This window comes from Marmota flaviventris, chromosome 13 (genome assembly GCF_047511675.1).
Source record: "Marmota flaviventris isolate mMarFla1 chromosome 13, mMarFla1.hap1, whole genome shotgun sequence".
NCBI classification, from domain to species: Eukaryota; Metazoa; Chordata; class Mammalia; order Rodentia; family Sciuridae; genus Marmota; species Marmota flaviventris.
The window spans coordinates 98,108,649-98,124,129 of NC_092510.1; the positions used below are offsets into that span (position 1 = coordinate 98,108,649).

The following is a 15,481-nucleotide window of genomic DNA, read 5'->3' on the forward strand; positions in this document are numbered from 1 at the left end:
TAATGGGCGTTGGCCGCATGCCACCCTGCACACTTTGTGTTTTGTTTTACACGACTCCTCACACAGAGAGGAAGGTGCTGTGATGATCTGTGTTTGTAAGTGAAGGAGCTGAGCCAAGGAAAAGGCAAGTGACCTACCTGCTAAGTCACACAGTTGCTCAGTTGTTCAGCTGTGTCACCCTGGTCCAGAATTGGGCTCCTGTTCTTTTTTTTTGCATTTTAAAGCATCATGCTTTCTTTCTTATTGTGGACTGTTCATTTTTAAATTTTTTTTTATCCAATTTATTATATATGACAGCAGAATGCATTACAATTCACATTACACACACAGAGTACAATTTTTCATATCTCTGGTTGTATACAAAGTATATTCACACCATTCGTGTCTTTTCGTGTCTTCATACATCTACTTAAGGTAATGATGTCCATCTCATTCCACCATCTTTTTGACACTCCTTGCCCCCTCCCTTCCCCTTTGCCCTATCTAGAGTTTGTCTAATCCTCCCATGTTCCCCTCCCTATCCCACTATGAATCAGCCTCCTTATATCAGAGAAAACATTCAGCATTTGTTTTTTTTTTTTTGATTGGCTAACTTTACTTAGCATTATATTCTCCAACTCCATCCATTTACCTGCAAATGCCATGATTTTATTCTCTTTTATTGCTGAGTAATATTCCATTGTGTATGTATACCACAGTTTCTTTATCCATTCATCTACTGAAGGGCATCTAGGTTGGTTCCACAGTTTAGCTATTGTGAGTTGTGCTGCAATAAACATTGATGTGGCTGTGTCCATATAGTATTATGTTTTTAAGTCCTTTATGTATAGACCAAGGAGTGGGACAGCTGGGTCAAAAGGTGGTTCCATTCCAAGTTTTCCAAGGAAACTCCACACTGCTTTCCAGATTAGCTGCACCAACTTGCAGTCCCACCAGTAATGTATGAGTGTGCCTTTTCCCCCACATCTTTGCCAACACTTATTGTTGTTTGCATTCTTAATATCTGCCATTTTGACTAGAGTGAGGTGAAACCTTAGAGCAGTTTTGATTTGCATTTCTCTAATTGCTAGAAATGTTGAACATTTTTTCATATATTTGTTTTGATTGTATATCACCTTCTGAGAAGTGTCTGTTCAGGTCCTTGGCCCATCTATTGATTAGGATATCTTTTTTTTGAGTTTAACTTTTTGAGTTGTTTATATACACTAAAGATTAGTGCTCTATCTGATGTACAAGTGGTAAAAATTTGCTCCCAAGCTGTGGACTCTCTATTCACTTCACTGATTGTTCCTTTTGCTAAGAAGCTTTTTAGTTTGAATCCATCCCATTTATTAATTCTTGATTTTAATTCCTGAACTATAGGAGTCTTGTTAAGGAAGTAGGGGCCTAATCTGATATGATGGAGATTTGGGCCTACTTTTTCTTCTATTAGGGTCTCTAGTTTAATTACTAGGTCCTTGATCCACTTTTGAGTTGAGTTTTGTGCGTGGTGAGAGATAGGGGTTTAATCTCATTTTGTTGCATATGGATTTCCAGTTCTCTCAGCACCATTAGTTTAAGAGCTATCTTTTCTCCAATGTATGTTTTTGGCACCTTTGTCTAATATAAGATAACTGTAATTATGTGGGTTAGTCTGTGTGTCCTCTATTCTGTACCATTGGTCTACCAGTCTGTTTTGGTATGCTGTTTTTGTTACTATTGCTCTGTAGTATAGTCTAAGGTCTTGGTATAGTGATGCCACCTGCTTCACTCTTCTTGCTAAGGATTGCTTTAACTATTCTGGGTCTCTTATTTTTCCAGATAAATTTCATGTTTGCTTTTCTATTTCTATGAGGAATGTCATTGGGATTTTGATTGGAATTGCATTAAATCTATATAGTACTTTTGGTAGTATGGTCATTTTGACAATATTAATTCTACCTATCCAAGAACAAGGTAGAGCTTTCCATCATCTAAGGACTTCTTTAATTTCGTTAGTGTTCTATAGTTTTTATTGTAGAGGTCTTTCACCTCTTTCGTTAGGTTAATTCCCAAGTTTTCTTTCTTTTTTTTTTTTTTTGGAGGCTATTGTAAATGCAGTACTCTTCCTCAACTTCCCTTCAGAGGATTTGTCACTGATGTACAGAAATTGGGCTCTTGTTCTTTATGCTGTCCAATCCTCTGATGGAGAGGGGAAAAAAGCCCAGGACCAGGAATCCATTATCAGTCTCTGGTCTCAAGCCAGGCCCTTCCTCTCTCAGGGACATTTCCCTACCTGGACAACAAGGAGGCCAGACCAGGCCTCCAGTGGCCCCTCCTGCTTTGGCATGCTTGGAAGACACCCAGAATTTCTGAAACAACTTCTAAATCCAAAAACCTGCTTAGTGGAGGTCTGGTCCAGAGATTGCAAAATGGAAATCACTGGCTGATTCCAGACTGCAGATGTGTTTTGTCTGAGCCTCAGCATTTAAAATCAGACTTTTGAGCTGGGGATGTAGTTCAGTGGTACAGCACTTGCCTAGTATGTGCAGGACCCCAGTTTCATCCACAGCACCAGAAAATATAGCTTTTAAAAATTGGGAAATTCCACATAATAATCCAGGTTTCATTAACTTCATTCAATGAGTGAGTGATTGATAACACTGGGCCCACACTCTAGCAAAGTCACTACAAGCTAGAGCAGCCTCCTTGAGAAAGGCCCACCATAGTTCTCTGTCCTCATTCTGGGCATCACTTGTCTAGCTTTGGCAGCCACATCTATAACCTTGGCTTAGTTCTTCCCCTACTGTAAGGCTCAGAGGAGAGCTCTTTCCCAAGGCCACTTAGGGAACTGGTTAGTGAAGTTGATGCTCTCTCACCCACATTTGCCAACACAGAAGGGAGCCTGGGAGAAGGAATGAGTTTGTTAAGTTTGCTGAGATCCAGGAGAATGTTTTAGTACTCCTCTCTGAGGGAAATGACTTGGCAGTAATTCCTAAGCAGAAGAGTTCCAGCTCTGAAGTTCATGTCTGGCCATGGTGGGCCTAAGTTCTTACTCTTCTTGCCAGGCTGGGTTAACCAGTCTAGGAATCCTGCTGTGCTCTTTCCATTCAGTGAACGCCTGCTGACTTCTTGCTACTGGCTAGGCTATTACCCCTGTGGCATGTGGTCTGGAGTTTGGGACCTGACTGGAGTATGCACCCCCAGTGGACCCATTTTAACTCTCAGAAAACTCCCCAGCCCCTGTGAATCTCTCCTAGATTCATATACCATTAGAGACAAGGCTTGGAAATGTGACCCTTTCACTGGAATGTGAAAGGGTTTCAGGAGAGACCCTAGGACAAGGAGTCAGAAATGTCTGACCAATCCTTCTCTATTAGCACTGCCCAGCTACGGAGAGTTTGGAGCGAGGCTGGCTGGAATAGGACTTGAGTCCAGGATCTGATCCTTTCCCTCCAGCCCTTCCAAGTGACCTAGAAGCTAACCCATTTCTCCCTTCAGCTCTTCCTAGCCTAAGTAGGAGAAAACATATGCATTTGACTCTTTCTCTCTTGGGTTCTCCTCCAAGTGAACTCAGAACAAAGGTCACTCTGGTTTCCAAGTACAACTCATAAAACCTCTTATCTCACCTGGCCTTTTTTTACCCAGTGCCTCATACATGTTAGGTAAACACTCTACCACTGAGCCCCAGCCCTTGCCCAAAACATCTTCCCTTACTGATTGCTAGTCCTGGGTGGGCCATCAGCTGATACTTCACATACATTATCTCAAATTGGATCCTCTTAACATCCACTTAGGTTCAGACTGGTTAAATGACTCACCCAAGGTCATACAGTTAACAGGTCATGCAGCCAAGAATTCTGATCAGATTAACCCTAGAACCTGAAGCTTTAATCATTATGCTCTAATGCCTCAGTGTCCATTTTGCCCCCCCCCCCCCCACCACAAAAACAGAGGGGGCTCTACAACTCAAGTTCTCTGAATTGTTGTACTGTCAGACATTTTTCTTTTTTAAATATTGGCAAAACTAAAACCAGAAGAGGTTTTTATTTTTTATTTTAAGTCTGATTAACTGAAAAACCAAATCTGCTTTTTACCCTTGGCTCTTCATGCCCAAGTGGCTAACTGCTGTGGGGACCATTCATTCTCCTCATGTCTCTGTGTAACACTAGGCCATCAGCAATATCAGGAGGTAGAGAGGCAAAAGGAGATTGTCTATCTGTGTAGTATATGCTTCTAAGAGGGATACCATGCTGATGGATCCCAAAATCCAAACATAACTATAGTTTAGGTCCACTCCACTGTCAAAAATTAAGATCAGAGCTACTGAAATGATCTGTGCAAATATAGATGTCATGGTCCCCTCAAAAGTCTTCTTGGTTCCAGGCCAATGGATCTCCCCCATGGTGCTGCCAAAGATGGAGGCCACGGTATCACCCACTCCCACAGCCAGGACACCTGCATAGGGGACTAGGGCCCTGGCTCCCCCCAAGCTACCCTTCTGTGTGCAGGGTCTGGGGATCAGCCAAATGGGAAGAGACATGCCCAGAAGCAGGTAGATGTGTGTCAGGATGAGCGGTCCACTGTCTCTTTCATCCAGGAAGAGGGACAGGAGACCCCGCAGAGTGTGACCCAAGGGCTTGATGCGGAAGTAGCGCACATACTCTAAGAAGATGAAGACTGCCAGACATACAGTGGCAGCCACGTACAACAGTGGCCGGTCAAAGATGATACCTGGGATGTAAGTGGCTACCACAATGAAGTGGAAATATTTTCGGGTAATGGTGGGGGCCTGGTGTTTCTTGGACTCAGAAGATGATCGCTTGGCATTCTGGTAGAGCACCACCAGGCAGGCCAAGGTGGCCAGCAGGGACCAATAGGCTAGGAGGTAGATGCGGGTTTCTGTCTGGAAGAGGAACTGAAGAAGCCAAAGCAGTGGGTTCCTATGGATGAGCCAGTGCAGCCAGGGTAGGACTACCCCAAGTCCCAGCACACAAGTCATGAGGTGGAAGAAGATGGAGGAAGCCCAAGTGCCTGAATCCATGAAGACAAAGAGAGTGCTGAAGAAGATGCCCATGAGCACCATCCCTACCACAACCACCAGCAGGAAGAAGTCCACTGGGTCCCCCTGGCTTTCTACAACAGTCAGAGAACGCTTGATGAGCTGGTTGAGGACAAAGCTGATGCCACCCAGTACCAGCAGTGCCTCCCCAGGAGTGAAGCAGCGGGGCATCAGATATAGCAGGATCATGTTGAGATAAACAAAGATCAGCAGCACTTCTAGGACTTCGATCACCTCGCCCACGCTAAGCGAGTGCTTCATGATATAAATGATGACGCCTCCTGCCAAACCCGAGATGGCACAAGTATTGGTGGGCACCGGGCGAGTGATGCCCAGAGCCAACACCGAGGAGAAGAGGGCCACTGCCATGCCAGTGGCTGCCACCACAATGCCGAAGCGCTCGAAGTGCGGGTTCCCAGAAGCCTGGCAGCGCTCCTTCATGACCAGTCCCAGCAGAGGCATGACCATGGAGGCGGGCAGTAGGCCACTGTTTGCAGACATCCGGAACTGGAAGACGGCATTTCCTTGCTGTAGCAGCCGATCCCACTTGTACTGGACGTAGAAGGCCTGCACTGCGAGGGCTACTGCGCACCACGAGTATCGGTCCCAGACGGTCGCGTGGATGCTCACCACTACTGCGAACACCACTGCCGCCTCTGCCAGCACTGTACCGCTCAGGGGAGCCCCGGACTCCGGGGCTGCCGGAGGGCACTTTCGGGTCATGTCTATACGCCTAGGGCTCTGGGGAAGTCGGGGTGAGTAGGGATGCCTTGGCCTCTGGGCCCCTCACCCAGCCACGAAGAGGGCAGCAGCTTCACTCTGCCAACAATCTTTTCCAGCTTTGAGGAGGGAGCTCCACCAGCAGGTCACGGTCTGCGGCTAGAAGCTAGCGCCCGATGACCCTTCACTGCCTCCAACCTATGGTGCAGACGTCGTTGCTCTTCGGCTCTTTCTACGGGCTCCACCGCCCCCACCACGGGTTCCTCACGTCCCTGGGCATCGCCATCTTGGCCCCGCCCCGCCGTCACGTGACTAAAGATCCCGCCTACGCGCCCGGTCCCGGGGCGAGCGGTCACGTGGGAGCGGCGTCTGGGGGCGGGGCTGGGCACGCGCGCGCGAAGATGGCGGCCGCCGCCGATGGACCGTGTGTGAGGTGCGGAGCGGGCCAAGTCGGCGGGGGCGGCTGTGAGGCTCCGGGTGGAAGCTGAACGGGAGCGGGGCGGGAGTTGGGAGCGGGATGAGTTGGTGGCGGCGGGACGAGCCCGGGCCGGGTGGACAGGCGCTGAGACGGGAGGCGGTTACGTCCAAACGGTCGCTGCGCGCGGGGACCGGAGGGCACTTGTGAGAGAACGGGCCAGCTGCTGCCCCCTTCGCTCGGCGCCGGGCCTCCGTCTGCTCACCCGGGTCCCTTTTGCTTCCTCCCTTCTCCCCACCGGCGCGTCTCGTGGCGCCCCACCCACGCTTCCTCGTCCGGCGGTGAAGCTCCCTCGAGGCGCGACGGAGCGCTTCGCGGTCGCCTGGAGGGTCCGCCACCCGTCCCGGCTGCAGCCTCCCCGCGTCCTGCCCCGGCACCGGGTAGGCCTTGCCCGCGCCTTCTCCCCCGAGGGCTCTCTTTCTCCGCGCTTCTGTTCATTTTTTTCATGCATTGGTTTAGTTAGCCGACAGGCCCCCATCAGCTGAGAGATTCCAGGCACTGTGTTAGGCTTTAGGGGAGAGAAGATGAATTGCTGAAAAGACAGCACTCCCTGGAAGATGCTTACTAGCGCCATCCCATGGCGAAGCGCTTTGTCAGCGTCATCTCATCCAATTCCCACAGCCCGGAGAGGCGCTGTATATTATGCAGATGACTCAGAAGTCCAATTCATAAATAGTCCCGTGATAAAACTGGAGGCTCTCCGACTCCAAAGCTGTAACCAGACCACATCGTCCACGTTACTGCTTGAAGAAGTGTCTTCATTCTCCCCACCACCCTCCTCCCTGTCACTTCTTGTTGCCTGTGCCAGCAGTTTTCCCTACTTTTTTTGTCTCCTTCACCACTGTATCCTAAACACCCAGAAGAACACGTAAACATTTATTACACACATTGCCAGTATTCTCCAACATCACTGTCTTCCCTTCTCACCCAGCTGGAAGTGAGATTTTCTTTGGAGTTTCCCCAGGGCGAGGTATGATCCTTGTGAGGACCAGTTTGGATTTCCCTCCTGCTCTTTCCTGACAGCCGTTATATTGATTGGCCGCCTGGTCTTCTGTGCCTTCCTTTTCTAGGTCTGCTTCACTGTCATTGTGGAGCCTGCACAAAGTTTAGCTACTGTAGGATAAGGCATGTTCTTTTAATGAGAAAACGGGGGAAGAAAAGTTTTGATTTGCCAGCATTGTTGTGCTGAGGAACCTACCAAACATCCTCAAGATAGACTTTGACACTTGGGTTTCTAGGCAATTCTCTGCTCATGATTTGTATTAGAGTGATTTTTCTTTTAGCACTGGGGGGCTTGTTCATAGCAGTTGGGATTATACTGAGCAGCCATTCTGTTTGAAATACCTAGAGGTCTGGACTAAGAAAATTTTCATTCTATTCCTGGTGCCTCCTGATTTGCAGTTGACCTCAGACAGGTCACATTATCCTTTTGAGCTCCTGTTTCTCCAAATGTGAATCTTTTTCAGGGGAGTATTTGAGGTGACTATGAAGTATGTTGTTCTTGTAGCAAAGTCATTGTGTGTGTGAAAATGACTTGGCAATAGTCAAAATGGAAGAATACTTTTACTCAAGAGTTTGGGGAATGTCGTTTGAGGTTGTCAGTTTAAATATTGACATTTTTGTGTTTGCTTGTGTTCTTCAGTTAATATCTTTGTAAAAATCTTGAGTGGTGTAGGTATGCTTAAAAGTATACACAGGACTGCAGTTTGAAAAGCTCTTTCTGCTAATCTTGAATCTCACTTTACACAAGAGGTGTATCCCATCTGTGGAGTTAGATGGGCAGTGGCTGCTTTTATTTATTATCTCCATGTGGAATACAACCGAGTTTCTCAAAAGAACTGTCTCATTAGAGTAGCTCAACTATCTTAGCTTTCTCCAAAAGGACTGAATTGTAGAAACTATTACTCCTGACCTCCCAGTAGCTTTCACTAAAAGTTTACAATCAAATCGATCTCTGTAAGGAAGATAATGTCCAGTATCCTTTATTCCATCTCTTTCAGAAATGGAGTTCCAAGTTTGCTAGAATTTTGGACTGGAAGTCAATATATTTTTTTAAACTTTAACTTTGAGGCAGTTAAATTTTTGTGTTTTAGTTTCTTCCCCAAATACTTAGCTCAGTTTTATTTATTTATTGTGCAAATAAATGAGCAACACTCTAGCACTTATTTAGTTTCTTTAAAAATGTATTTAGAAAATGTTTCCCTGAGACTTTAGATTGAACGTCATAGTTCCAGCTGTATCTGTTATGTTGTTTTAGTGTTTATTTTTATTTTTTTTTTATGGTACTGGGGATTGAACCCAGAGCTTCACAAGTGCTAGGCAAGCTCTCTATTACTGAGCTACATCCCCAGCTGCCCCACCCCCACCCCATTTAGTTTTCATTTTGAGTCTGGGTCTTGATTAGCTGCTCAGCTGGCCTCAAATTTATAACTCTGCCTCTGGCTCCTGAGTCACAGAGATTACTGGCCTGCCTCTGTATGTCCAACATCTGTTGTATTTTTTGAGAATCACATGACTCAAACCTTCATGTCCCAGTTTGAGGTGAGGTCTTTCCTCCATCCCTAGAACAGTTCCTAGTGATCTCTCTTCTCTGATACTGTTCTATATGATTATGTTCCTTTTGAGTTTCTAATTATTAGTATCATTCCCTTAAGTACTTTTCTTTTTGTGCTTTATGCAAAGAGCATTTAATGTGTTTGTCTTTTGCAGTGTTAAGCTTATGAGTATATGAGCTTATGAAAGTTTTAGATTTCTTTGTATTCTTGTTATTCCAGGAACAGTAAATGTGTAGCAATTGAAGAACCATTAACTCTTACTTCCACAAGGATTCCTTTCTTGATAAACAAATCATTTTCTCTTTGATTCCACTGTCTCTTGTCACTTTGTTGGGGCAGTGGCTACTGAAATTTATTCAGAGGTACTCTACTGCTGAGCTATGTCCCCAGCCCTTTTTAAATTTTGAGATAGGGTGTCACTAAGTTGCCAAGACTGGACTGGAACTTGCAATCCTTCTGCTTCAGCCTCCCAAATAGCTAGGGTTACAGGTTTGCACCACCATGTCCAGCTAAACAGAAGGGGGTGGACATTTAACTCTTTATGGGTACTGGGGCTTGAATCCAGGGCCTCACACTTGCTTGGCAAGCACTCTGCCACTGAGTTACATCTCTAGCTCTTATCTTATTTTTTTGAGTAGTGAATATAAAAGGTGTTGTGTTACTCTGGGCACTGATCTCCAATCTTATTTAGCAGCAGAATCTTATTTGGGGTGGCAGGTTGGGGGAGTGCCAGTATATTAAACAGGGCTTTTACCTGCTCCCCTGAGGCACAATGATGCTCTAGTGTAGTAGTATTTAAGGAATTCATCTGGGGTGTTTAGTTTAGAATGTAGATTTTCCATGTGTAGCCTCCAAAAGAATAGCATGGGATGGTGACCAAGATTCTGTAGGGTTGCTGTATCCTTCCCAGGTGATTTCGCTGTAAGTGGTCTGAAGGCCAATTGCTTTTTTGGGAGGGAGTACCAGGGATTGAGCTCAGGGGCACTCACCCACTGAGCCACACCCCCAGCCCTATTTTGTATTTTATTTAAAGACAGGGTTTCACTGAGTTGCTTAGTACTCGCTTTTGCTGAGGCTGGGTTTGAACTCAAGATCCTGCCTCAGCCTCCTGAGCCGCTGGGATTATAGGTGTGTGCCACTGTGCCTGGCTCCAATTGCATTTTTGAGAAACATTGTTTTAAAATACTGTATTTTAAAAAAAATTAAATGTACAAATGTACAAATTGTATGTAAAAATAAAATGTACAAAATGTACAAATATGCAGGGTGCAATGGTGCACCCCTGTAATCTTAACTACTCAGAAGGCTGAGGCAGGAGAATCACAAGGAGGCCTACCTGAGTAACTTATTGATACCTTGTCTCAGAATAAAAATAAAAGGGCTGGAGGTATAGCTCAGTGGTAGAGTGTTCCTGGGTTCAGTCCCTAGTATGAAGAAAGAAAAAGGAAAAAAAATTATGCAAATACTGATGTGACAAATGGCAACAGCTTGGATATGAGAAAACAAGGAATTATGGATCTTGGTTGGTCTTTGAATGCAGGTATTGGTCTTCTTAGTTTCTGTGGGAATCACTATTAGCTAGCTATGGGGATCTGTTTTGAAAGGAAATGCAAATAAGTTCAAGTACACTAGTACCTAAGCTTTTTGAAATTAGAAGATGATCAAGAAAGTAAATTAGCCTAGGCATACAAAAGCCTTCAATTAGTGAAATATTTCTTTCCATAAATTTGTATATACTTTTGCCTCCATTATTGGCTATGAATTTTTTGTAATAATAGATATCTGATTAGTTTTGTGCAAACCAGAAAGGAAAAGATAAAGGAAAAAAAATACATGCCATTTTCTTTTTTTTTTTTTTTTTAAGAGAGAGAGAGAGAGAATTTTTTAATATTTATTTTTTAGTTTTCGGCGGACACAGCATCTTTGTATGTGGTGCTGAGGATCGAACCTGGGCCGCACGCATGCCAGGCAAGCGCGCTACCGCTTGAGCCACATCCCCAGCCCTGCCATTTTCTTTTTTAATATTTAGTTTTTAGTTTTAAGTGGATACAATATCTTCATTTTATATTTATGTGGTGCTGAGGATCGAACTCAGTGCCTCAAGCATACCAGGCAAGCACTCTACTGCTGAGCCATGACCCTAGCCCATACATGCCATTTTCTTTTTTTGGTACCGGGGATCTAAACCAGAGAAGCTTAACCACTGAGCCACATCTCCAGCCCATTTTTATATTTCACTTAGACACAGAGTCTCACTGAGTTGCTTAGGCCCTTGCTTAGTTGCTGAGGCTGACTTTGAATTCAGGATCCTCCCGCCTCAGCCTCCTGAGCCTCTAGGATTACAGGCATGTGCCACCTTGTCTGGCATTTATTTTCTTTTTTTGTTCTGGGAATTGAACCCCAAGGCCTTACACATTCTAGGCAAGTACACTATGTCAGTTAAAATAACGCTCTTGCTTTATTTTTGTTAATTAAAGTATATCACACAAGTTAGAGGATAATTATACCTTTATAAAAGACTTTTAAAATTTTACTGTGAATTTCTTAAATGGTGAGCTTGCCTCTTTGTTTTAAATTACTTAAGGCTTGAATTACTCACATCTTTTTACCCTCAGCGTAAAGGGACACATTTGTTTCATTAAATGAATCTAATCTCCTAATTACTTTTGAACAACGAATGCTAACTTGTTATCAGAAAAGATGATTAGTGATTCCAGTGTGCTGTTGGGGAAGTTGGTGGCTATAGATTTAACAGAATCTAAGTTGTTTTCTCAGAAGTATTAGCCATTAGGAAAGAGATTTATAATTTTAGTTGTGCTTAAGCCTCTTTTGATGGGGGAAATCCTGAAGGACAATTTTTAGATGGACCTAGGACTTTGTGTTACAGTGTTAATGGGAAAACAGTTTTCAGTGTATCTTCATAGTTAGCAGAGTTTGCCTTCTCTTTATTAAATGTTTAATTAAATTAATTAACTTATTTTGTGGTATAGTATATTTTGTTAGGGCCTTTCATCTTTACTTTGCAGATAAACTTTCTAAGTGGTGTTTGTTTCAGGTTACTGTTCTAGGTACTGATTTGGGATCTCACAAAATATAACCCCTGTGCTGCTTATAACTCTTTCTTGAGAGCATTTTTTCTTTTCTTTCTTTTTTTTTTTAAGTTTTCAGCGGACACAACATCTTTGTTTGTATGTGGTGCTGAGGATCGAACCCGGGCCGCACGCATGCCAGGCGAGCGTGCTACCGCTTGAGCCACATCCTAGCCCCTTGAGAGCATTTTTTCAAAATAACACTTATTTATTTATTTATTTATTTATTGTGCTGATGATGGTCAATGCCAGTGCCTCACAAGTGCAAGCGCACTACCACTGAACCATGACACCATCCCCTCTTGAGAGCATTTCTTTTTTTTTTGTATTTGATATTTTTTTAGTTGTAGATGGACACAATATGTTTATTTTGTTTATTTAATTTGTTTATGAGGTGCTGGGGACCAAACCCAGTGCCTCATCATGCTAGCATGCTAGGCAAGCGCTCTACCACAAATTTGCCACAACCCCAGCCCCTCTTTTTTTGTTTATTTTATTTTTTTAGTTGTAGATGGACACAATGCCTTAATTTTTATTTATTTATTTTTATGTGGTGCTGAGGATCGAACTCAGTGCCTCACCTGGTCTAGGCGAGTGCTGTACCACTGAGCCACAACCCCAGCCCTTGAGAGCATTTGTTATTGGTTACATTTGGATATTTAATTCTAGACTTAAGCCCTAAGACCAATTTTTGTGAAATTCTAAAGGTATTGATGAGGGCAGGAGCTTGAGGTAAGCACACTCTGGGGATTGTAGCTTATTTGAAGAAACACTGGTGACGGGGTGTATGTGTGTGTGCATGTGTGGTATCAGGGATTAAATGCAGGAGAGCTTAACCTCTGAGCCACATCCCCATCCTTTTTTATTTTTTGAGACAGGGTTTCATTAAGTTGCTTAGGGACTTGCTAAGTTGCTGAGGCTGACTGAAATTTGTGATCCTCCTGCCTCAGCCTCTCAAGCCTCTGGGATTATAGGTGTGTGTCACCACACCTGGTGTGTTTTATCTTGTAAGTACCTCTGGTTCTGGCATTTGGTAGGAATTCATTAATGAATGAATGTAGGACTGTTGTAATGACTATTAGACTTCACTGAGAAAGTGAATTATATTGCATTGTATCATTAGAAATTTTTCTGGAGGTTACAATATAAAATATATGTAGTTCTTTTCTAGATTCTTCTTCCATATTGGTTACTACATTGTAGTGAGAAAGGCAGAGAAATTTTTTTGTTGCTGAAGATTGAACCCTGGGCCTTTTGCATGCTAAGCATGTGCTCTAGCACTGAGCTGTACCCCTAACTCCAAGATAGAAGTTTTAAATTGAGGTGTCTTGGTATGGAGGATATACTGTAATTTATTAATTACTATATTTCATTAATTCTAAGGTACAAACTTTTCATAATTTTAGTGTCTCTGTAATCCATTTATGTTTTATTATTAATGAGTTGTCATAGTTTATTGGAAGCGTTGCTTTCTTAGTGAACCATAAATGATGACATATCTTACAATTAATGCCAGCTTTTTCATTCTTTTTGTTGTTGTTTGTTTAATGCAGTATTTGAAGTTGAATCCAGAGTCTATTTTAGGGAAGAGCTCTGCCACTGAGATATGTCCCCAACCCTTTTTATTTTATTTTGTGACGGGGTCTTGCTGAGTTGCCTAGGCAGGTTTCAAACTTGTGATCCTCTTGCTTCAGCTTCCCAGGTCACTGAGATTATAGGGGTGTTGTGCTGTGCCTGCCTGCATCTGTTTTCTCTCTTTCTGTTTTCCTTTGCAGCACTGGGGATTAAACTCAGGGCCTCAAGCCTGCTTGTCAATCTCTTTACCAACAACTATACCTGCAGCTCTAATGGCATCTTAAATTTTGTGTTGAAATGTGGTAACTGTTTCTTAATTTTTATTTGAGGATCGTATTTCTAAGATCATGCACAAGATTACTTTCCAAAACTTTAACAGATTGTCTCTTGTGTGTGGGTTTGTTTGTTTGCTTTTAAAGACTAGACATAGATGGGTGTAGAGATACTTACTATGATTATAGCTGCTCAGGAGGCTGAGGCAGGAGGATCCTGAGTTCAAGTCAACTTGGAAAGACCCTGTTTCAAAATAAACAAGAAAAAGCACCGGGGAGGGCTGGAGTTGTGGTTCAGTGGTAGAATATTTGCCTCACATGCGTGGGGCACTGGGTTTGATCCTCAGCACCACATAAAAAAAAATAAATAAACAAAACAAAGTTAAAAAAAAAAAAAAGCATTGGGAATGTAAGTCAGTGGTAGAATGCCCTTGGGTTCCATTTCTGGTAGCATATAGTCAAATAGCTATGAGGTAGCTTAGTCAAATTTATATAATCTAGAAGGGCAAACCTACCTCTGCTCATTTTTTCAGGAGCAGTAGAGAACTGTGGACAATTCTACTTGGAAGGTCAGCTCTGAGAGAACTGGTAAGTGGTAATGTTCTTGAGCAGCTTCAGAGTTTTTTGTGTATCTTATGTTACAAAAATAAAACTGCCGGGCTGGGGTTGTGGCTCAGCGGTAGAGCGCTCCTTTAGCATGTGTGAGGCCCTGGGTTCGAGCCTCAGCACCACATAAAAATAAATAAAATAAAGGTTCGGTTTCCAACTACTTCTAAAAAATAAATGTTTTTTAAAAAACTGCCTTTAAAGTGGGAAGTAAACACATTTTCTTATTCCTAAACTTTATAAATATTGTACATTTTCAGCCTCTATTTGCAGATATGGGAATGTGTCTTGATTATTGAAGTTTTCTAAGTCTGCCTTTCTTTGTATCTCATTGATTCCTTTTCTGAAAAAATACCAGTGCTGATTCATTAGCTGTGGAGCGGAGGGGTTCAAATACCTTTCTCGATTCTCAGGCTTTTCTGTTTCATACTCTCCTTACTTTTTCTTCATTTTCCTTCTATCTTCTTCCTTTAGGTCTGTGGTTTCTAGGACATTGCCAAGTATATGATCAGTAAAGGGATGTTGATCCTTGGGTAGTGGACCCTATGAGGATAGGGTATTAAGATGATGTTGTTATAATTAACATAATAATGTGAATACCCATTTTAGAGCCTTTAACTGATAATTCTCCTTCTAGGGTGAGTCTTCAGAGAAGGAAATCCTTGAAAGGTTGTGTGCACAAAGCTTTTTGCACTTCATTATCTTATCCATTCATCACCTCTCTCTGGTGATCCTGGGGAATGAACCCAGGAATGCTCTACTATGGAGCTACATCCCCATCCTTTTTTATTTTCTGTTTTGAGACCAGGTCTTGCAAAGTTGCTCAGGCTGACTTTGAACTTGCATCTTCCTGCCTCAGCCTCCTGTGTCACTGTGGTTGCAGGCACATACCACTGTGCCTGGCTCTTTATTTATATATGTATTTTTTAATATTTATTTTTTGGTTGTAGGTGGACACAATATCTTTATTTCATTTTTATGTGGTGCTGAGAATTGAATCCAGGACCTCAAACGTGGTAGGCGAGCGCTGTGTCTCCATATAATGATATAAATAAATTATAATATAATATAAACCACATAAAAATGAAATTATTGTGTCCACCTACAACTAAAAAATAAATATTAAAAAAAAAATTGTGGTTGGGCTGGGGATATATAGCTCACTTGGT

General features: G+C 43.1%; 2 protein-coding genes across 5 annotated transcripts in view; one reads left to right on the forward strand and one right to left on the reverse strand.

The window, feature by feature from the left end:
• Nucleotides 1–3,997: 3,997 nt before the first annotated feature.
• On the reverse strand, nucleotides 3,998–6,035 carry Dolk (dolichol kinase). The gene has a single exon (XM_027943170.3). It carries the CDS (start codon nucleotides 5,741–5,743, stop codon nucleotides 4,127–4,129), a length of 1,617 nt encoding a protein of 538 aa, XP_027798971.1. The 5' UTR covers nucleotides 5,744–6,035; the 3' UTR covers nucleotides 3,998–4,126.
• A 78-nt stretch (nucleotides 6,036–6,113) lies between these two features.
• Nucleotides 6,114–15,481, forward strand: part of Nup188 (nucleoporin 188) — a 55,042-nt gene continuing 45,674 nt past the window's right edge. For 2 of the 4 annotated variants that reach the window (XM_027943161.2, XM_071601037.1), the window contains exons 1-3: nucleotides 6,124–6,173; nucleotides 6,503–6,595; nucleotides 14,240–14,294. In XM_027943161.2, coding sequence (XP_027798962.2) covers nucleotides 6,142–6,173; nucleotides 6,503–6,595; nucleotides 14,240–14,294 — 180 coding nt within the window. In that variant the 5' untranslated portion in view covers nucleotides 6,124–6,141. Of the gene's footprint in view, nucleotides 6,174–6,502; nucleotides 6,596–14,239; nucleotides 14,295–15,481 lie in introns of all 4 variants that reach the window. The other 2 variants (XM_071601038.1, XM_071601039.1) reach the window with 1 other exon arrangement.

What these genes read in the sequence shown, in the direction of transcription:
- Dolk (XM_027943170.3), bottom strand. Translation starts at nt 5,743, where the DNA reads ATGACCCGAAAGTGCCCTCCGGCAGCCCCGGAGTCCGGGGCTCCCCTG.